At 63.1% G+C, this 21,376-nt stretch overlaps 2 protein-coding genes across 2 annotated transcripts; one reads left to right on the forward strand and one right to left on the reverse strand.

The window, feature by feature from the left end:
- Window positions 1-381: 381 nt before the first annotated feature.
- MYCL (MYCL proto-oncogene, bHLH transcription factor) lies at window positions 382-5,523 on the reverse strand. Its single transcript, XM_062014529.1, has 2 exons — window positions 4,925-5,523; window positions 382-1,881 (listed from the first exon to the last, which is right to left on the reverse strand). The coding sequence occupies exons 1-2, from the start codon at window positions 5,418-5,420 to the stop codon at window positions 1,322-1,324; spliced, it is 1,056 nt and encodes a 351-aa protein (XP_061870513.1). The 5' UTR covers window positions 5,421-5,523; the 3' UTR covers window positions 382-1,321.
- Window positions 5,524-11,009: 5,486 nt separating this feature from the next.
- On the forward strand, window positions 11,010-20,179 carry MFSD2A (MFSD2 lysolipid transporter A, lysophospholipid). The gene is made up of 14 exons (XM_062014588.1): window positions 11,010-11,087; window positions 11,169-11,291; window positions 11,678-11,802; window positions 14,940-15,063; window positions 15,196-15,274; window positions 15,793-15,965; window positions 16,060-16,150; window positions 16,577-16,698; window positions 17,404-17,487; window positions 18,296-18,379; window positions 18,682-18,794; window positions 18,996-19,139; window positions 19,342-19,518; window positions 19,820-20,179. The coding sequence occupies exons 1-14, from the start codon at window positions 11,010-11,012 to the stop codon at window positions 19,875-19,877; spliced, it is 1,575 nt and encodes a 524-aa protein (XP_061870572.1). The 3' UTR covers window positions 19,878-20,179.
- Window positions 20,180-21,376: the final 1,197 nt, after the last annotated feature.

Raw genomic sequence — 21,376 nt, forward strand, 5'->3', positions numbered from 1 at the left:
TGTCCAGGACACCCCGAAACACAGAGGCCAGGCCACCCCCTGAACAGCATCCCAGCGTGACACACGGAGGCACCTGCACGGAAAAAGCCAACCCAGGCTGTTGCAAACTCATTTATTTATGAAGTGTGAGGTAATGAAGAAAGTGCTAAATCCAACCACAGTGTTAATGCTAACGGTTCTCAGCAAGTCAGCAGGGACCTGAGGGTTCCGTCCTGCAGGGCCACCCCTGCCAGCACCCCGAGGCAGGACAGGGGACTCTGCCACCCCCATACCCCCTCACAGGCTAGGCAGCAGGACAGCACAGGCCCAGGGAAGCCCCCTGTGCACCCAACCTGCCCCCTCCAGCCAGGCTCCTCACAGAACCCAGAGCTTTGCCGGGGATTTTAAGGGGCTGCTGGTGAGCAGGGGGAGGGGGGAAACCCATAAGAGTGGGAAAGGGAAAACAAAATCCCCTGTTATTGCAAAGGAGTGATTTGGAGAGCTGCAAGGGGGAAAGGGGCTTCCACGAGGGCTCAGCTCAAGGGTCCAGCAGGAACCAGCCCCTTCCTGATCTCCCTAAAGTGCAGCAGGACTGAGCCCTCCCAGGATGAGCCCTCCCAGTACTGAGCCCTCCCTACAGCAGGAACCCCCTCTAAAACAAAAACAAAGAGGGGGGGTACAAATATATATATATAAAAATGCAAACTCTTTACCAATACTTCTCCAAAAGTGGTACAAAAATACAGTATAAAAACAGCCTCCAGCGTGAGTCGCAGTTACAGCAGCAGTTTCTAGAACATGGAATCCAAGACAAGCTACTGTGTGAGGTGAGAGGTGAGGTACGGTCCAGCCGAGGAAGGGGATCGCCCACGGGGGCTGCTCACCCCACTGAGAGGTGTCCTGTGTCTCCATCTCTCCAGGGATCCATCCAGCGAGGAGCCCTGGGATGGGCTCTCTGTGTCTGTTCTGTGGGCCACAGCAGGTGATGGCTGTGTGGGAATCCTGGGGCGAGACAGACACCCTGGGGCAGCCCCCTCCATGCTGATGGTGGCAAACGGCAGAGAGGGGCACAGGGGCTGCTGGGGAACGGAGTTGAGCCCACAAATCAAAGCAGACACTGGAGAAAGCTTCACAGGGGGACGAGGGAAACCTGCAACACCCAGTGCCAAGAAAGCAGCCCCAGGCAGGCGATATCACAAGGGGGAGCCCCCAGCGCAGCCCCGTGCCCAGCACCCCACACGCTCCAGCCCTCGGGGGCCCACGGTTCAGACCACCCCCAAAAATTCAACATGTGCAAATCGAGAGGGAGCTGGGGGAGGCGGGGCCGGGGGCTCTGCGGCTGCTAGTGCCCCTTGAGGTGAGCGATCTGTTTGAGCAGCTGGGTCTGCCGCAGCCGCAGCTGCCGCTTCTCGGCCGCCATCCTCCTCTCCGTGCTGACGAGCGCCCGCAGGTACTCGGAGGATTTGCTCAGGATCACCACTTTGGGGGTCTTGGGGCAGCTGGCGAGCCCGGGCACCTGGTCCCGCAGCGCCAGGAAGCGCGAGCGCAGGTCGTTGCGCCGCTTGCGCTCCAGGTAGTTGTGGTTTTTCCTCTTGGCCACGTCCTCGCCGTCGGAGCCGGGGCCGCTGCTGGCTTTGGGCAGGTCGGGCTCGGGCAGCGCCTCGGGGGGAGCTGGCCCTGCCGCCCGGGGGGGCTCAGCCTCGTCCTGCCGGGGGGAGGCCGCGGGGGCCCCGGCGTCCGGCGGCGAGCGGGCGGCGTAGTTGTGCTGCTGCTGGTGCACCGAGATGTGGAAGCGCTTCATGCAGGGGTCCAAGGGGTCGGCGCGCAGCGTGATGGTCACCGGCTGCTTCAGGCTCAGCGACTGCCTCTTCTCCACCGTCACCACGTCGATCTCCTCACCCTCTGCTCACAGCAGGCACACACAAAAAAGCCACCATCAGTTGGGAACCTCTGGTCAGCCCCCATCACCCTGACAGAGCTTCCCACAACCCCTGGTCAGCCTCCATCACCCTGACAGAGCTCCCCACAACCCCTGGTCAGCCCCCATCACCCTGGCAGAGCTTTCCACAGTCCCTGGTCAGCCCCCATCACCCTGACAGAGCTCCCCACAACCCCTGATCAGCCCCCATCACCCTGACAGAGCTTCCCACAACCCCTGGTCAGCCCCCATCACCCTGACAGAGCTCCCCACAACCCCTGGTCAGCCCCCATCACCCTGGCAGAGCTCCTCATTGCCCCTGGTCAGCCCCCATCACCCTGACAGAGCTTTCCACAGTCCCTGGTCAGCCCCTGTCACCCTGACAGAGCTCAACATTGCTCCCCACAGCCCCATCACCCTGCCAGAGTTTCCCACAGCCCCTGCTCAGCCCCCATCACCCTGCTGGGGCTCCCCACAGTCAATCTCCCCGCTACTGTCCCACAAAGTTTGCTCATGCCCTGCAAAGCCACTCTTCAACCTCCAGAAGTATTTAAATGCTTTCCCAGCACCATCACAGGGGAAGGAGCTTTTCCTCCACATCCCTGCACACTGTCCCCTGCACTTGGGATAGGGCTTTCCCTTTGCTTTACTTCAGCACCAGGAGCAACACACATTCAGAATAAAGGATTATCAGGCAAGACACTCCTGAGACAGGAGCAGCAGGATGCTGAGCAGCCAGCAAAGCCCAACTCCAAAGTTTATCCTGGTCGGGTGCTTTCGTGTCACATTGGAATTGTAAATGAGGGATGTGGGGGCAGAGCTGCCCTTTGTTCCCCTGGGCTGCAGCTTCCCACTTCAGTGACTTGTTACTTTTCACAAGTGATAAAGCCTTTTCAGAGCAGGCTCCCCGAAGACAGAGGGGACAACCCCCCATGGTGCAGGAGGGGGAGGAAGAGGTGAAAGGGTCCCTCTAACAGAATCAGTGAACCTTGAAGGCATCCCAAGGCCAGGAGTCAGTGGGGAGGAGGTTATGAAGGAGCAAGAACCAAATCAAGCATAACTGGACCCAAAGCACCATCCTGTCCTTGTCGAGACCCAGCAGAGCTCAGCAGCACGGAGCTGGCCCTGGGGACAGTGGGGGCACCTGGCTGCAGCCCTCCAATCACTGTCCCTTAAGAGCTGCACTTCCATTTGTTCCCTTTGGCTCTGGGGTAAAACAGAGCCACTCGCTAAAGGTCTCCCCGAGATGCTCAAGTGCCCCCAACAACACCTTGGCCCCTGCAGCTCTGGGGGCTCTGCCCAGCGAGCACGAGCCACCCTGGTAGTGGGGATACTTGGGGGGGGCAGGTGTGTGCTCATCAGTGTCACAACGCGTCCGGTCTCAGCCACGTGTGTGCACGTGTATATGTGTCTGTACACACACACAACGCACAGACACACACGGGTGCACGTGTACATGTGTCTGTACACACACACAACACACAGACACTCACACGGGGTGCACAGACACCCACACGGGTGCACGTGTACATGTGTCTGTACACACACACAACACACAGACACTCACACGGGTGCACGTGTACATGTGTCTGTACACACACACAACGCACAGACACACGGGTGCACGTGTACATGTGTCTGTACACACACACAACACACACTCACACGGGGTTCACAGACACCCACACGGGGTGCACGTGTACGTGTGTCTGTACACACACACAACACACAGACACTCACACGGGTGCACGTGTACATGTGTCTGTACACACACACAACACACAGACACTCACACGGGTGCACGTGTACATGTGTCTGTACACACACACAACACACACTCACACGGGGTGCACAGACACCCACACGGGGTGCACGTGTACGTGTGTCTGTACACACACACAACGCACAGACACACACGGGGTGCACAGACACCCACATGGGTGCACGTGTACGTGTGTCTGTACACACACACAACACACAGACACACACGGGGCTCATTAATAGACGCAGGGCGCTCGGCCCCGCCTCCCGGCGCCGCCCATTGGCTGCCTGGCAGCGCCGGGCGGCCGCGCCGCCTCCCCATTGGCCGCCGCCGCTGTCAATCAGCGCGGCCCTTCTCTCATTGTTTGCAATCTGTTGCTTTTTGTTCGGCGCCCACGTGGCGGGGCCGCATCCGGACCGGGACCGAGCCGGGACCCTCCCGGCACCGGCGCCGCGACCCCCCGGGCCTCCCTTCCCCCCAGCCCAGCTTGGGTTAAGCCTCTTAGCGCCCGCGGGCTGCTAATGGCATTAAGCGCCCGTCCCGGACCGTGACCCACCGGCGCAGCTCGCTGCCACCGACAGATTAATAACGGGGTCACGGCACCGTGGGGCCGCGGCAGCGCTTCCACGGCAGCCGGAGTGGGAGCGAGGGGAGACCCGGGGTGAGGGGATGCCCGTGAATAGGTGGCTACAGCCCGGGGTGCGGGGGGGCTCCGCAGCGCTTCGCCCTGGCCGGTGGGTTTCCGAGGCATCCTCCCTGTGAACACACGTCCCCCTCCCACGCGAGACGAGCAGACGTGCCCCGGAGGGCTTCGGGACGCGCCGCAGCTGCTGCGGGACGTTCCCGCTCCTGCCCCGCAGCCGGGCGGCCCCGGGGGATATTTTGCCTTTAGCCCAGAGGAAAGCCCGTCCCGCGTGGGCCCTGGGGGCGGGGGAGGGCAGGAGGAGCAGCCGAGGTTTCGAGCCGACAGCAAAGCACGCTCAAAAAAACCCCCTCAAACTTTCCGCCGTGAGATGCAAAGTTGCCCCTCAACCAACCAACCTGCCCGCGGGGCTCCCGAGGGGCCGCCACGACCCACGCAGCGGCCCCACAGACGGGTCCCCAGCACAGGCCCCGCGGGAAGGGGAGCCGCCGAGCCCGCTTTGTTCGTGGGGCCGGGACCGGGGCTCGCTCGGAGCCGCAACAAAGGCGCTGCCTGCCTGCGAGGCTCCCGGCACGCACATGTGCGCGGACACGCGTGTCCAGCCCGCACCCCGCTCCCTTACCGGAATCGCTTTGGCCCTCGGACCCCGAGGACGCGGGGATCTTGCTCTCGGCCAGCGGGCAAAGGAAGACGGCGGCGGGATCCACGCAGTCGCTCACCGAGCTGCTGAAGCCGAAATCCTGCGCGAAGGACGGCTTGTGCGGGGCGGCTCTCTGCGTGCCCGTGGAAAGTTTGTCCGTCATCGCCTTCTCCAGCCTCTCCCGCGTTGAAAACCCGCTCCACATGCAATCCTTGAGGATGAAGGCGCTCAGGTTCCCGAAGATCTGCCCCGTCCCGATGAGATACTCGGGCTCGTCCCCGGCCAGGCAGCAGCGGGAGAGCCACCCGCGCTCCTCCGGGGCCGCTCCTTTCTCCCCCGGGGGGCCCAGCGGCGAGACGGGGGGCGTGGGAACCAACTCAAACTTCTTCCAGATATCCTCGCTGGGCGCCGTGGAGCGGTGAAAATCCTCCTGGGCGTCGTGGTCGTAGAAGTAGTGTTGGTACGAGTCAAACTCCATCTCTGCGTGGGGCGGGGGGCCAGCGGAAAGGGGCAGAAAGATAAAGGGGGGCACCCCCTCCCCCCAACCCGACGCGCAGCCTCGCTCAGGAAAGGCGCAGCCCTGGCCCCATGGATGAAGGGCAGAGGGGGCAGCCCCCGTGCACCCACCTCTCCCGGCGCTGCGGGTGCCGGCGGCACAGCCACCGAGCCCGGACGGCGGCTGCATTGTTCCCCCCCCGCTCTTATAGCGCGTCTGCGGCGCCGGGGCCCGCCCCCGCCAGCCGCCGCGCCGGGATCTGCATACAAGGCGGGATCGTCACGAGTGCCCCCGCCCCCACGGGCGAGGGGGGACGGTGTGAGGGGTGCTGCGGCCCCCCACTCAGACGAGGCTTTCCCGGTCCCGCCCCTGCGCTGCTCCCCGGGACCCTCGCAGCCCCCTGGCGCGTCGGGGCAGGGATCACCCCGGCTGCCCTTTCCCATATCCCCCCCGTCCATTCCTGGGGGTCTCCCCGCTGCCCCTGGGCTCCCGAGCCCGCACCGGGTGGGTATCGCTGCCGTTCCCTGCAGCCACAGCAGCGGGGCCACAGCCACCAAAGCCCTGGCAGGTCCAGACAGAAGCTTCACACCTCTGAAACCACCCCCCCGAGGGGCTGGGAGCTTCCAGCAGAGCCTGGAGCAGCGGCCTGGGGGGAGGGAGGGGATGACATGGGCTGCAGTGGCACTGTTTGCCCACCCAAGACAAGTAGAATCATCTTCATATCACCCACTGACCCACTGACCCACTTCAGCCCCAGCACCCTCCATTTGCCACCCAGGGCAGTCGTGGCCACCAGATCCACCCCAGCCAGTGGCACCGGGAACTGGGGGGCACAGGGGCTGCAGCACTGACCCTGCAGGGAACAATCAGCCCAGTCCAGCACAACCTTCATGAGCCCAGCGCAGCCCATCACAGTCCAGTCCAACAGTATCCAGGCCAGTCTAGTCTAGTCCAGCCCAGTGCATCCAAGCACAGCCCAGAACAGCCCAGAACAGCCCAGAATAGCCCAGCATAGCCCAGCACGGCCCAGAACAGTGCAACACACCCCAGCACAGAACAGGTCAGCACAGCCTGGCACAGCACAGCACAGCACAGAACAGCCCAGCACAGACTGGCACAACCCAACATATCCCATCCCATCCCATCCCATCCCATCCCATCCCATCCCATCCCATCCCATCCCATCCCATCCCATCCCATCCCATCCCATCCCATCCCGTCCCGTCCCGTCCCATCCCATCCCATCCCATCCCATCCCATCCCCACTCCGGGCTGCTGCTGCCACCACCGGCGGGCGCGGGGCGCCGCCTGCTGGTCACTGTGGGAACCGCCGCCGGTGGCGCAGCGGGGCTGGGGCCGGGGGGTCTGTCCCGAGGGTTCCCCAGCATGTGGGGGATGCCCCAAGGCTGCTCCGGCACTTTCCTTGCTGGCGTGGGGTGCAGCTGAGTGTGCACAACCTCTCCAGCCTGGGACAGCACGGCGGGAGGGTGCCGTGTCTGGGGCTGTTGTTTCCCCTGCATGAGGGTGCTGTGGGGTCCCCACGACGGCTGCAGCACCCTACATCCCCCCTCTGGTCTGTCCACAGCATCCCAATCCTGCCCACAAGACCACCAGGCTGGGGCAGGAGCTCCTGGACCCAGGCATCCCTGAGAAGCCCAGGCTAAAGTTCTCTCTCAGGGTCTCGGCACCAGTCCCAGTCCCCAGCTGGGCTGGGAGCCCTGGGCACATCTCCAGGGTGTCCCCAGCCAAGGTTCGCCTGCCTCAGGGCTATTTCCAACCCTTTGCCCTCCTCAGGACACGTGGGTGAAGCCTTCGCTTTCTCTTTAGGAAACAAATTGCTCTGTCAGCACTAAGGGCAGGGGCTGAGCTGCCACAGGGGCTCTGGAGACTCGTCCTGTTCCTGCACTTGCAGGACAGGGGTTCGTGGCTGGGGCCACAGCTGGCACTGCCCCAGCCTGCCTGCTCCAACACCAGCACACCCCCAGGCACAGGACCAAAGGCTCCTACAACCTGTAGCTCTTGCCCATGTCTCCTTCTCCCTCCCTGCTGTCCTTGAGGACCTCTCTGGCTTTTCCCAGGGTGAGGCAGGAGATTGTCCTGGCTTCAAGGGGCTCTGGGGACTTTGAAGGTGTGAAATCACAGCTGGAGAGGGCTGGAGGGGAAGCACACAGCTCTTTCATCCCAGCCTCTCCAGGTATTTGGCAAACAGGACCCAAGAGCCTCTCTGCCAGCGCCTGCACCGGCTGCACAAACAAGGGTGAGTGGGTGCTTCAGGACCTGCAGCACCGTGGGTAACAGGGCTGGGAGGGCCAGGCCAGCACCCCATCGTGTCCCCCAGGAGCAGGGCTCTGGCACAGCTCCACAGCACCTGCCTGAGGCATTGGCACAGCTGCACCAGAGCTGCCGGGGCACCGCTCCAGCTCCTGCCCTTTGGATCCGCACTGACAGCACAGCTGGACTTTGAAGCTCCAGCACCGATGTGTTTCCCCACGGTGGCAGCCACCCCGAGCCTGACACGTGTCCCAGGGGCACCCTGAGCTGGGCTCTGCCTCTGGCTGTCCCCATCCTGCTGCCCTGCTGGGGTTGTCCCTGGGGGTGCTGGCTCCCCAGAGGCTGTGAGCCCCTGTGCCAACACATCCCAGCCCCATCTGACCCCCCTCAGCCTTGTGACCTGCTGTCCCACGTGAGGACTGGGCAGCGCAGGGTGGCTGCCGTGTGCTGCCCTGCAACACGTCCCCTTTGCCTCCTGAAGCAGCCACAGGCTCCAGCTGGACCCTTGTGAAACGCCAGTTGAGTCCTCCCAGGCTGCAGGAGCACCAGGAAATGCTGCCCACCCGTACGGGGCAGGGGGCAGAGCTCATGGCCCCAGGGTCTCACCAGCCCCAGCTCCCTGAGGCACAACCTCCAGCTCTGGATTCAGCAGGAAGGGGGAGGAAAACACACCATTGCCTCCAGACCTGCTGCCTCCTCATCCCCACACCCCCAGACCCATTTTGCCCCAACATACCCTGCAGATGCCCTGAGAGATGCTCTGGAGAAGCTCTGCAGCATGCAGACACGGATACCCCCATGCAGGCACTGCTGTCCCCATGCTGAGGAGTCTCCTGCCCGTAGTCCCTGCCCCCCCAGCAGCTCTGGGCCCACCTGGCTGCTGTTCCCCTCCAGGCTGTGCTCCCTGTGCTGGCTGGCCCAGCCTGGCAGGGCTGTCTGGTTTCAGGTGTGCTCACGCTTGCTCAGCTCCTGCTCCAGGCTGTGCTGGGTGTGGGACAGAGGGGACGTGTGGGTGGGGGGCAGGATGACAGAGCTGTCACCCACTGGTGCAGCTCCCATCCCTATCCAGGGCTGGGAGATAGGTCCTGGCCACTAAACCCCCCAGAACCCACTGCTGTGCTCAGCTCAGGGACAGGGAGGGTGAGATGCTGTAGCATGGTCAGAGGGGATTTGAGCTCTTGCCTGCAAGAACATCGCACTGTGCTGGTCCTGGGTGACCCCACGAGAGGCTCAACCCCAAGCTCCTGAGGGTCCCTGAGGATCCCCCAGCCTGGCATGAACTGCTGCACCCTCATCTTCCCTGGCACCAGCCCTTGGTGGCTCATTTCTCTCTGTGAAGTTCCCCCAGAGCATCTGCTTGGGAGGAAGGTCTAAAACCCCCCACTGGAAATCCAGCAATACCAGATTTGGGGGTGAAAACCCTCCTAATCCAGGGAAATCTTGGTCTTTTTGCTTCTCCCACTGCTAATGTGAGGCAGGGCTGCACCTCTCTGGCCTTTCTGCACAGACTCCAGCACAAAGGGCTGCTCATTGTTCCCCTAAAGCTGCCTTTGCCCCCAGGCGGTTTCTCAGCTCAAGGCCAGGAATGTCAAAGGCATCGGGCTCTGAGGAGCCCCTGGGACAAAGGGAGCAGAGCAAGAGGGCTGGAGCCCAACACAATGGGGAGCTGAGGACAAGATCACTCAGCTCCCAGGAGCCTGGTGCCTCCAGGAACGGCAAATGCCTCTCCTCTGACTAAACCCACAGGGATATCCCCACTGGAGGCACCGATGCTGCCCTGGGACAGGGTCGTGCCCAGAGCCCTCTACCCCATGGCAGCCCCAGAGGCAGGGGGCAGCTGGCAGCAGCCACACAGCATGGCCACAGGCTTCCCTCAGCCCCCAGCACAGGAGGCAGCACAGACCCCAAAACCAAGTGACCCCCTTCACACCGTCCCTGCTGCTCACTGCAGGGCCTGGCCACGCTCATCCCCTCACCTCCTGACGCTCAGGGAACGCAGAGTCCGTTCAACTCATCACACATGTCCCAGCAGCAGAGGCACAAGCCCACTCCCAGTACCAGTCCTGGGGCTGCCCAATGCCAGACCCGAGCCAGCACAGCACAGGGGGCACGGGGCCAACCTGCCAGGGTGAGTGGTGCTGCCCACCCCTCCCTCCCCTCTTGCTTCAGAGCGTTTTGGGTTACTCAACACATCTGGGCAGCCCGAAGCGCCTCACGAGGCCCCGTCCCGGCAGCTCTGACGTGTGGGATGTGACGTGTGGCAGCGCTGGGGAACCCACCACGCACATGGTACGAGGGGCAGGAAACCCTGAGTCACTGGTGACACCAGCTCCTGAAAATGGGAAGTGCCTGGAGCTGCACGGCGGGGGCCACCCACCACTGTCTGCTGCCCACCGGGTCCTGCTCGGTGCCCAGCCCCCTGCCCGGCCCCAGGCTCCTGTGAGGGCAGCTCCAGGTGGCAGCGAGGCAGTGAGGCAGTGAGGCAGCGAGGCAGTGAGGCAGCGAGGCAGCGAGGCAGCGAGGCAGCGAGGCAGTGAGGCAGTGAGGCAGCGAGGCAGCGAGGCAGTGAGGCAGCGAGGCAGGGAGGCAGTGGGGCAGCGAGGCAGCTCGGCAGCGAGGCAGCTCGGCAGCTCGGCAGCGAGGCAGCGAGGCAGTGAGGCAGTGAGGCATTGGCACTGGCTGCCACAGTGGCACTGGCTGCCACGCTGTGCAGCCCCAGCTCCTGGCACAGCTCAGGGTCATCTTTGAACGCTCATAGCCCGAGACAAGTGGAGGATGATGAAGCTTCTTCCGTTCCTTGTCCCCTTGTAGGACGGTGCTGAGCCTCTGCCATCAATGGGGCACGTCGGGGGGAGGATGAGGAGCTGCAGAAAGGGGAGGGCTGGAGGAAGGGCTGGAGCAGGGACATGAGGGATGGGGACGAGGAGTTGGGGGATGAAGGGATGGGGGACAGAGAGCTGGGGGATAAGGGACAGAGGATGAGGGGATGAGGATGAGAGATGGGAGAACAGGAGGATGAGAATGAATGGAGAGATGAAGGAACGAGAGATGAGGAGCAAGGGAGGGGAAATGGACAGGGGGAAAGAGGGGAATGGAGGGATGAGAGCTGGAGGGATGGAAGGATGGGGGACGAGGGCTGGGGACACAGGGACGAGGGAGCGGGGGAAGCGCGGAGGAAGGCTGGGTCCGAGGGGGCGGGAGGCAGCGCCGGGCGGCGGGAGGCGGGGCGGGGCGGGGCGGGCGCTGCCGGTACAAGGCCCGTGCGCGGGGCGCTGCGGGGCCATTGATCCCGGCGCACGCATGGCCGGGGGCGGCGGCGCGGAGCGGGCCCGGCCCGGGGGGCTCCTGCCGCCCTCCTGCCGCCAGCCCCGCCGCAGGGTGAGCCGGGGCCGGGCCGGGGGGCTGCTCCGGGGCCGGGGGGTGTCGTGCCGGCCGCGCTAACGCCCATCCCGGTTGCAGGAGAGCCGGGAGCGGCTGTCGGTGTGCAGCAAGCTGTGCTACGCCGTCGGGGGGGCGCCGTACCAGATCACGGGCTGCGCTCTCGGCTTCTTCCTTCAGATCTACCTCCTGGACGTAGCGCAGGTGCGGCCGGGGCCGGGCTGGGGAAGGGGGGACGGATCCGCGGCGCCGGTTCGCTCCCGGGGCTCGCCGCGGGAAGCGACGTGTGCGGGTGTCGGTCGCCCCGGAGCCGCGGGACGTCGCGGGTGTCGGTGCGAGGGAAGCCACGCGGAGAAGCGCCCGTGGGAAACCCTCGTGCCGGCTGTGGGTGGGTTTTGGGGAGCTCTGCTCTGAAGTGAGGGAGGTTGGTGTGGAAAGAGCGTGCTGGGACAGCGCTGGCAGGGAGGGGAAAGGCTGAGGGAGTGAACCCCAATGGCACTGGGGCTGCAGCACGGTTGGGAAGGTCCTGAGGAGCTCAGGAAGGGAAAACAGGGGTTTGTGGGGCCTGACACGAGATCTTCCTCCCACAGCTGCACCCTTTCTATGCCTCCATCATCCTGTTTGTGGGGAGAGCCTGGGACGCCGTCACGGACCCCATGGTGGGATTCTTCATCAGTAAAACACCGTGGACCCGCTTTGGCCGCCTGATGCCCTGGTAAGAGCCCTCAGCAGCTCCCCACGGCCCCGCCTGCTGTGCCACAGTCCTTCCCGGCAGGTCTGGGCTCCCTTGGCATGAGCTTTGCAGGGCAGGGCGTGCTGACAACCTGTCTCGCTCAGGTGAGATGCCAAGTGCCCCAAAAAACTCGAGGTGTTGTCAACAGCTCAGGTTTAAAGTCTGTGCCTGTTACTCTGCTCCCACGCCGTCCTAGTCCAAGCTGGTCCCACTTGTCCTCTGTGTCCCAGCTGCCTGCAGCAGCTCCATCCTCTCCCTGAGAGCTTTGGACTTTGTTCCCGCGGTGGCTGCTGAGCCCAGGTCGGTGGCATTGCACCCGCAGGCTGTGGGTGGCTGATGCAGGGTGGTGGGTGCCGTCTGACAGTCACGAGGGATTCCCTGTGGCAGGGAAGCGGCTGTCAGGGAGCTGGCTGTCTGCACGTGGGCTGGGAGCTTCCCCTGCCCTCGGGAGCAAAGGGGTGCAGAGCGGATGGGCTGGGCTTCGTGAAGCCCTGATGGGCTGGTGCCTGTGCCCAGGGCAGAGCTGGGGTAGCCCTGAGCACCCACCCCTGGGCAGGACACGCTGCCAATGCCAGAGCCAGGACAGGGGGGCATGTCCTGCACTGAAATAAGCAGCAGCAGGCACTGAAGTACAATGCAGCCGAGAGGGTGGGCACAGGGGGAGTGGAATGAGAGGGCTGCTGTCCTTTCCCCTGCAGATTACACCCTCTGCTTCCGAGCTTGCCTGGAATAGCCCTGGGCAGTTGCAGTCGGCCTGAAATAGTTTGTGCAGCCGTGTGTGGTGGGTCTGGGGTCTGGAGATTAGAGGCATGGGGGCAGGGATGGATGCAGCTCGCGGGGCTGGGCCCTGGGGGGTGGGGATGGAGCTGCTGCATTCCTCCAAACGGCTCCTGCTTCGTTAAAATTAGCCAGAGCTTTGAACTTGTGCTGGGCCCCTCGGCAGCGCCGGGGCAGCTGCCTGCCAGGAGCTCGCTGCTGTCGTACAGGGCTCAAGGGCAATGTGCCCAGTCCAGTTTGGATGGAGGGCAGCTGAGTTTAAACCTCCCGACCCCGACCTGGTGGCTGGGGGGGCTGCACAGCCCCGGGGCTGCTGTGGCTGCAGAGCTGCTGTGGCTGCCCTCGTGCAAAGGCAGGAGCTGCTGCCCGACCCCAGCCTCATTGCCCGGAGGTGACCCCGTGGAACCCCCTGTGCTCCAGGGTTTGTTGCCCAGAGTTTCTGGAGGGTCTGACCCGCGAGGTCGAGCCCCTGCTGGCAGCAGTAGCTCAGCGCTGGCGGCTGCTCCGGAGGGAGGGCAGGGCAGAGCAGACCTTGCCCAGGGCCATCACCTCTCCCCCTTTCACTTCTTTCTTTTTGAAAGGCTTTTTGGCGCGGTTGTGGCTGTGGCTGGGCTCACCCGGCGCCGCCTGTGCCCGGACCATGCTGTGCCCGCAGCCCTCGGCAGGCTCCCGCTGCCTCCATCACCCCACACTTCCCAGTGCCCAAACTCCTCCTTGCGCTGCTGGGACCGAGGAGCTCTGGCTTCCACGTTCAGTGCAAACAGTTAACGGCCGTGAGGGGTGTGGATGTGGCACAAAGGAACACACCATCGCGCGGGGCCAATGGCGGGCGGGCGCGTCACCAGCCGCCAAAGTGCCTTAATCACCTCGGCCGGGCCCAGGGTAACTCAGGCAGGAGAGTCACTCGCAGGAGAGTCACTCACAGGAGAGTCACTCGTCCGCCCCTGCCAGGAGCGGAGGGTCATGGTGGCCAGGGCTCGGCACCGCGCTGTGCGTTGGGCCGGGGGTTGCGTGGCTGCTGCGGGCGCTGGGGACGTGACGCGGTTCTTGCGCGGCTGCGGTGACTCATTCAAAATTCCCCTTCGCTTCCACGTCTGCAGCGATAAGCAGCGAGGGGAGGGGAGGGGAGGGAGAGCAGGGGAGTGTCTGCAGCCCCTTCCCCCACCTCCCTGGGTGACGTGCACACGGAAGAATGTGCATGTGTTGGGTCCTGTGCAGTGCCTGCGCTCCCCATCCCATCCGGGACATTCACCTCCCAGCTCTCCTCTCCTCTCCTCTCCTCTCCTCTCCTCTCCTCTCCTCTCCTCTCCTCTCCTCTCCTCTCCTCTCCTCTCCTCTCCTTTCCCTGCACTTTGTGTCCTGTACCTCAGCCCCAAAGGAAAGGTCTGCCTGTACGCTGGCATGGGCACAGCTGGCCTGTGCCTAGTCCCCTGGCTTCAGGCCAGGATGCAGCCTGTAGCTCGTGGTGTGTGGTGCTTGCAAAGCCCTGAGCAACAGTTGGTCTCCTAAAGATGGGGATGGAACCTCGACACGTGGCTCCCATCCCTCCAGCAGGAGGAATTCCTCCTGTGCCTCCCCCAGTGATGGGAGACTTGTGTGCCTGTGGTGTCCTCGGGCTGCTGCTGTAGGACTGAGCTGTTCCCTGCCTGGGCTGCAGCAGGACAAGGGCTTTGCCATGCACTGGAAGATGCTCTGCAGCCACCCTCACTGGCCAGTGCCACTGCCAGGGACTGCTGCCAAGACCTAGTGCTTGAGCAATCCCCTCTCATCCTCTCCTGGGCTTTGTCCCATGTCTCTGTGTCCACAGCTCTGAGGGCTTGGGCAGGGGTGGAAGCAGGAGCCAGGCTGCTGCTGCCCCGTCCCTGCCAGCAGACAGGGGGTGACCCTGAGGCTGGCAGTGAGGCCAAGCTGGTGAGAGGCACTTGGCTGGGGGGCCCATGGGGCTGTGCTGCCCAGCTGCTCCCCAGCTCTGGCTGGGATGAGGAGGTGATGACATCCTGCTGCCTGGGGGAGAGGTCAGGCCTGGGCTGGAAGCCAAAGGCAGGAGCAGATCAATCACTTCCACCGAAACAGAGCCGTCTGCTTTTGGAAATAAAGCTCTTCCCTGAAAGTCTTGAGTCAGGCCTTCCTGCCCTGTGAGACCTGAGCTGATGCCTTTAGCCTGGTCTGTGGCAACCACACGCCCTCCAAGCATTTGGAGCAAGGAGGAGCTACCCCAGGGCAGCTCAGGAGCCCCCAGATCAGATGCCTGAACCCCACTGGTCGTGTGGCAGCGGGGAGTGGGGCTGGTGGGGTGGTTACCCAGGGTTTGTGTCTCTGAGGCTCACACTGTGTTCCCAAAGGATCATCTTCTCCACCCCATTTGCTGTCATCTCCTACTTCCTCATCTGGTTTGTGCCAGACATCTCCAGAGGCCAAGTGATGTGGTACCTCGTCTTCTACTGCATCTTCCAGACCCTTGTGACGGTGAGTTGGATCCTGCACGTGCCAGGGCCAGTGGCTGAGGGATGGAGAGGACAAATCCCTGCCTCCACCTCCCTGAGCTACACAGAGGGGCAGGTTCCTGTCCCTGAGCTACTTCTCCTCGTGCCGTTGCAGTGCTTCCACGTGCCCTACTCAGCACTGACCATGTTCATCAGCAGAGAGCAGAGCGAGCGGGACTCGGCCACTGCCTACCGTAAGGATTCCCTTCCCCTTCCCCTCCTGCCATGGCCAGTGCTCAGCTCCTTCCCTGGGGCTCAGCCCTCCTCCCTGCTCCTCTGAGCACACCCTACCCCAAGGATGGTGCAGTGAACATCCTTCAGGGCTTGAACTGCAGCTGATGAGACTCTTCCTGTCCCAGCAGACACCCCTGTCTGGGCTGGTGGGGAGCTGCTCCCTGTTATGGCCACGTGCCTGGAGCAGATGATGGTGGATCTGAGCTCCTGAGTCTTTGCTTTGTCATACAGCAGCGTGAGCAGCATGACCGAGACTTGGCATCTCTCCCTGCCTCAGTTTCCCCGGCTGACATTCTCCTTCCCTGTGGCTGTATCACGTGGTGGTTTGGAGGGAGCTGCAGGAGAGCTGGGCTGGCTCCCTTCTCCTGGAGAAGGGCAGCGAGTTGCAGCTGCGGGGGCTCTGCTGTGGGAAGGGGTTTTGCACCCAGGCCCTGGCTGCCCAAGGGCTGAGCTCAGTCCCACTGGCCTCTCCCTCCAGGTATGACAGTGGAAGTGCTGGGCACTGTGCTGGGCACAGCCATCCAGGGCCAGATCGTGGGCAACGTGGCCACTCCCTGCATCGAGAGCCCCATCTTCATCAGCAGGTTCAACTCCTCGGTGGCCATGGAGGAGCTGAACATGACCCATGACACTGGGTTGCTCACAGACACGGTAAGGGTGGGGGGAAGCTGCTGGCAGCCCCTGGAATGCTCACTCTGTGATGGGGATGAGCCCCCTCCCTCACTGCTGCCCCCTGTCCTGGCAGAGGAACGCCTACATGATTGCTGCGGGGGTCATCGGGGGGCTCTACGTGCTCTGCGCCGTGATCCTGTCGCTGGGCGTGTGGGAGAGGAGAGGTGAGCCCTGGGGTGTGCTGCAGGGCCCTGGCCGAGCCCTCAGCCCCCAGGAGAGGGGCAGCAGAGCTGGGGAAGGGCAGGAGGCCGCAGCATCTCCAGGGAAGGCTCCAGCACAGCCCCGAGGACGCGGCTCTGCCTGGCACAAACACCCTTCCTCGCGCCGTTCTGGCCGGGCTGTTAGTGGCAGCCGGGACGTGGGGTGAGCTGACACCCACACGGCAGCTGCTTCCCCCCCTCTGCAACCAGCTCTGCTTGTCCTGGGGCAGAGGGACCCCTGCGTGGGGGCATTGCCCTGACTGCATCGGGGGGATGCTGCAGGTGGCAGGGGCTGGTGCAGGGTGCCCAGCAGCCGGCGTGAGGCACTGCCCCCTGGCACCCAAGGCTGCTGCCTCCCTGGGTCTAACGATGGGCTGCTCTGCTCCCCAGAGTCCTCAGAGCTCCGGTCGGACCAGCCTGTCTCCTTCTTCCAGGGGCTGAAGCTGGTGATGAACCATGGTGCCTACATCAAGCTCATCGCCGGCTTCCTCTTCACCTCGCTGGCCTTCATGGTGAGCACAGCCAGGCCTGGGGATGGGCAGAGGGAGGGACAGCAGCACAGCTCAGACATGGGGCACAAAAGGGACCTGGCAGGCTGGGGCTGCCCCGGGCAGAGAGGAAGGATGTGGCCTCGTGCCCTCAGATGGGTCAGTGAATGGCCCCTTTGATAGAATCACAGAACCATTTGGTATCAGTTGTTAAAGCCCTGGAGCTGCTGCAGTCCCAGCCCTGCCCTCACCCTGCCCAGCCCAGCACTGACCCACAGCCCTCAGCACCTCAGCCCCACGGCTTTGGGATCCCTCCAGGGCTGGGCACTCCCCCAGCTCCCTGGGCAGCCTGGCACAGGGGCTGACACCCCTCTCAGGGAAACAGTTCTGCCTCGGCTCCAACCACAACTGACTCTCACTTCACTGCAGCCTCCTGTGAGGGTCAGAGAGGGCTCCTGGCTCCCCTCAGCCTCCTCTTCTCCAGGCTCAACCCCCCCATTCCCTCAGCCCCTCCCCAGCCCCTTGTGCTCCAGCCCCTTCCCCAGCTCTGTGCCCGGCTCTGGCCACGCTGCAGCCCCTCAGTGTCCCTGTGGCAGTGAGTGAGGCACCCAGCACTGAGCACAGTATTTGAGCTGCAATCCCTTTGAGGTGCTCTCCTCCCCAGCCCATGCTTTGGGTGCAGCCTGTGAGGAGCTCGTCCCCACTCACCACTCTCTGCCTCCTCCACAGCTGCTGGAGGGGAACTTTGCCCTTTTCTGCACCTACACCCTGGGCTTCCGCAACGAGTTCCAGAACATCCTCCTGGCCATCATGGTGTGTATGGGCCTGCCCTGGAGCCCTTGGGGCTGGGGCTGTGGGGACAGTGACCGCAGGTTCCCTGGGAGGGAGGAGGGAGAAGGAGCTGCCAAAGGTCCTGCAGCAGCTGGGGGGTGCCAGGAACAGCGAGGTCTTTGTTCCCGTGTGAAACCGGCCAGAGATGGGGGAGACCAGGAGCCCTGGGGGCCTTTTGTCTTCTTTCCCTTCTCCTTGGCCTGGAGAAAAGCATCTCAGTGTTTTCTGCTGGGAAGATACAGCAAAACAGCTCCTCGAGAGCCCTTTCCAGCTTGCCTCATCCTTGGGAACCCTTCCCACCCTCTGCTCAGTGGCACGGGGCAGGTCCAAGGTGCCAAGGTCTCCCAGAGCCTGGCTCTTGTCCCTGCTGTGTGCAGGCTCTGGTGAGAAGATCAGATGTCCTCCCAGCACTAAGGTCTGATCTGGGTCCTCTCTCTGCGTGGGCAGCTGTGCTGGCACCTGCCGGGTGCCCCGAGGGGTGGTTGGTGGTGCCAGGGCCCTCTGCAAGGAGGGTGGAAGTGGCCTCACTCGGTCCCTCCAATTGTGAGCTCCTCTTAGCAGGAGCAGAGGCAGGCGAGGCTGGGATGAGGGCAGGAGCAGGCTGTGTGGCTGCATGCCAGCCCTGGCAGCGTGTGGAAATCAGAGGTGCTGCAAAAAGCTGGAACACGATGGAGGAAGCCTGCACCCTGCACGTGATGGAGGGAGCTGTGCCCTGGAGCTGCTTCTTGCTGGGAAGAGCTGTTTCCCCAGAGCCAGTAATTGGCCCCCTGACACCCTTCTCTTCCCACAGCTCTCGGCCACCTTGACCATTCCCCTCTGGCAGTGGTTCCTGACCCGCTTTGGGAAGAAGACGGCTGTGTACGTGGGCATCTCGGTGAGTGGCTCCTGCGAGCGCAGAGCTGCACGAGACGGTGGCGTTTCCCACGTGGGATGGGCAGAGCTGTGTCCCCCCAGAGGGCCTGCAGCTGGGCAAGAGCTGCTGCTGATTTGGTGCCCATCCCTCATCCTGCTCTTGGTGCTGTCGCAGCTGTGGCCAGGGGCAGCTGAAGTGGCTGCTGTGGGGCTCTGGGAGGAAGCCACACGGCTGCTCCCCTGCGGCTGTAGGGCTGGGGGGAAAGGCCAGGGGGGCTGGGTCAGGCACTGCTGACACCAAGCTGGTTTCTGTCCCCTGTGCAGTCTGCCATCCCCTTCCTCATCATGGTGGCTGTCCTGGACAGTAACCTCATCATCACCTACATCGTGGCCGTTGCCGCTGGGATCAGTGTTGCAGCCGCCTTCCTCCTGCCCTGGTGAGTGAGGGCCTGGCGCTCTCAGCAGCGCACCCCGAGAGCTGGGCAAGGGGCTGCCAGGACCTGAGTGGCCAGAAATCCCTGAGAGGCCTTTCTGCAGTGTTTTCAGCCCAAGATGGGGCTCTGGGAGGGAATCCCTCTCAGCAGGGAGAGGAGATGCTTTGTCGCCTCGCTCCTGGCCGTCACCATCCCACTGCACAGGTCCATGCTCCCGGACGTCATCGATGACTTCAAGCTGCAGCACCCCGAGTCCCATGGCCACGAAGCCATCTTCTTCTCCTTCTATGTCTTCTTCACCAAGTTTACCTCTGGGGTGTCCCTGGGCATCTCCACACTCAGCTTAGAGTGAGTTCTTGCATGGGAGCTGAGGGCCAGGAAGGGAGGCAGCCCGGTCTGGTGCCTCTGCACGCAGGCAGCTCTGCTTGCCAGGGGCTGGAGGGAGGTGGAGGGGTCTAAGTGCAGCTGTGGCTCCAAACTTCTCCCTGCAGGGACAGGTTTGCCTCCTATGAGCTCAGCTTTTTGCCTGAAGGTCCCTTTGTGTCTGCAGCTTTGCAGGGTACCAGACCCGGGGCTGCTCCCAGCCCAGCCAGGTGAACGTCACCCTGAAGATGCTGGTGTCGGCCGTGCCTGTGGTGCTGATCCTGCTGGGGCTGCTGCTCTTCAAGCTGTACCCCATCGATGAGGAGAAGCGGAGGAAAAACAAGAAAGCCCTGCAGGACTTGAGGTGAGCGTGGGCTCGTGTCTGGAGGTGGCAGGCTGCCGTGGCAGCGGGCTGTGCAGGGGCAGGCCCAGGCGCGTTGGAGCGCACCCTGACCTGCCCGGGAGTCCTGCAGGCCCCGTGGGTGGGTGCTGGGGCGAGGAGGGAAGGGCTGGCTTGTTTTCCCAGTCCTGACTCTGAGCTCAGCGGGGGGAACCCGCCCCAGTCGCTAAAGGAAACGTGTCTGGGGCCGGTGTGAGGCGCTGCCGTCCCTGCCCCAGGCTGAGTTCAGCTCGCTCGGGCTCACCCCGCGTCTCCTCCCCTGCAGACAGGAGAGCGGCAGCAGCTCGGAGTCGGACAACACAGAGCTGGGCAGCATCGTGTGAGCCCGCGGGGCCGGGCTGTGCCGCCGCAACACGAGCTCTGCCGCCCCGCAGAGCGCCGGTAGTGTACGTTACACGCGGGGCGCTCCGAGCCGGGCGCTGCGGACGGGTTGGTGTACATTACACTGTGACGTGAGCTCGCCTCTGCTGCCTCTACCTGTGACACTAACTTGGAAAGCTGTTCTTTGGGGTGCTTTTTTTATAGAGACTAATTAACTTAATGATGTAAATAGGGAGTTTGCTGTTTGTATATATCTGTACAGAAACCGGGGGCGAGGACATGTTAATGCTAATTTACATTAAAGTGGGGAAGTCTTTGGAGTGGCTGTGCAGAGGTTTGTTGTGTGGCTGGTGCTGCTGGGGCTGCCCCTCTGCAGGCTCAGGGGTGCAGGATGGCCTGAGCCCAGGCACGGGAATGCCATAATCCAGCCCCTTGCTCCCAGGCAGCTCTGCTCCCTGCCTGCGCTGCAGCAGCACTACAAAGGCTCCATTATTTTCCTCCCTTTCAAGAGGCAACGGGGGGTGGAGGGAGGAATGAAATCAAAGTGCTGGCTGTGGAGATTGTGAACCCAGAGCTGGAAACAGGAGAGGCAGCTGGGGCACAGAGAGAAAGGGAATGCAGGCTGTGGGTGACACTGAGCCCTTTCTCCCAGGGCACAGTGCTGGGCAAGTGCTGATGTCTGGGGATATTTGTACCTTCCCTCACCTTCCCCTCTCCAGGAGCAGAGCCCTCCCCTCCCCACTCTGTGGAGTTGGTGTCTGAGGGGAGAGCAGCCCCTCTGCTCAGGGGCTGGGGAAGGGCGGCTCATCCCTTGTTCCTCATTTGGGTACCATGGCCTGGAATGGGGATTGAAGAACAGCCAGAGGGCTGAGACCTGAGCTGGGAACACTTGGCTGGGCCCCACTCTGCCACCGTGGTGTGGGCCAGGACAGGAGCAGAAGAGGTGATGCAGGGAGGCTGGAGCTGGCTTTCTGCTGAGCAGAGGGCAAGAGGCAGCAGTAGCCAAAGCCTCAGGGTCCCTGCTCCCCGGGATGGAGCCTGCAGCAAAGGAGGAAGGGCAGGATACAACCTGTGCTCTGCTTCCCCCAGGCACGGCAGGTAGGTGCCACTTGCACCCTCTGCAAGAGGAGGAGGAGGGTGAGGAGAGCAGTGCTCCAGCCAAGCACAGAGCTTGAGGTTGTGGCAGATGTCCTGGCCTGCCCCTGGCTCGATTCACAGGGTCAGCTCCTGCCCACAGCTCTGCCCTGGCTGCCTCTGAGGGATGCAGGCACTGCTGCTGTCTCCAAGGAGCTGAAAGATTGCTGTTCCCTTTTCTTTTCAAAGAGTTTCACCAGCAACAGCACCAGGGACATTTCATTCTTTGCCTCTCCTTTTTCTTTGGCTCTGCAGGGTTCATGAGGAGTCTCTGTTTAGGTTCTTTGCAACCAGCTCAAGAGACTAAAGCCATCCTGAGCTTGAAGCAGGGCCCAGACACTCCTCACTGAGCACACCTCTTCTATTT

The sequence above is a fragment of the Colius striatus genome, chromosome 24, assembly GCF_028858725.1.
Source record: "Colius striatus isolate bColStr4 chromosome 24, bColStr4.1.hap1, whole genome shotgun sequence".
In the NCBI taxonomy this organism is placed as follows: Eukaryota; Metazoa; Chordata; class Aves; order Coliiformes; family Coliidae; genus Colius; species Colius striatus.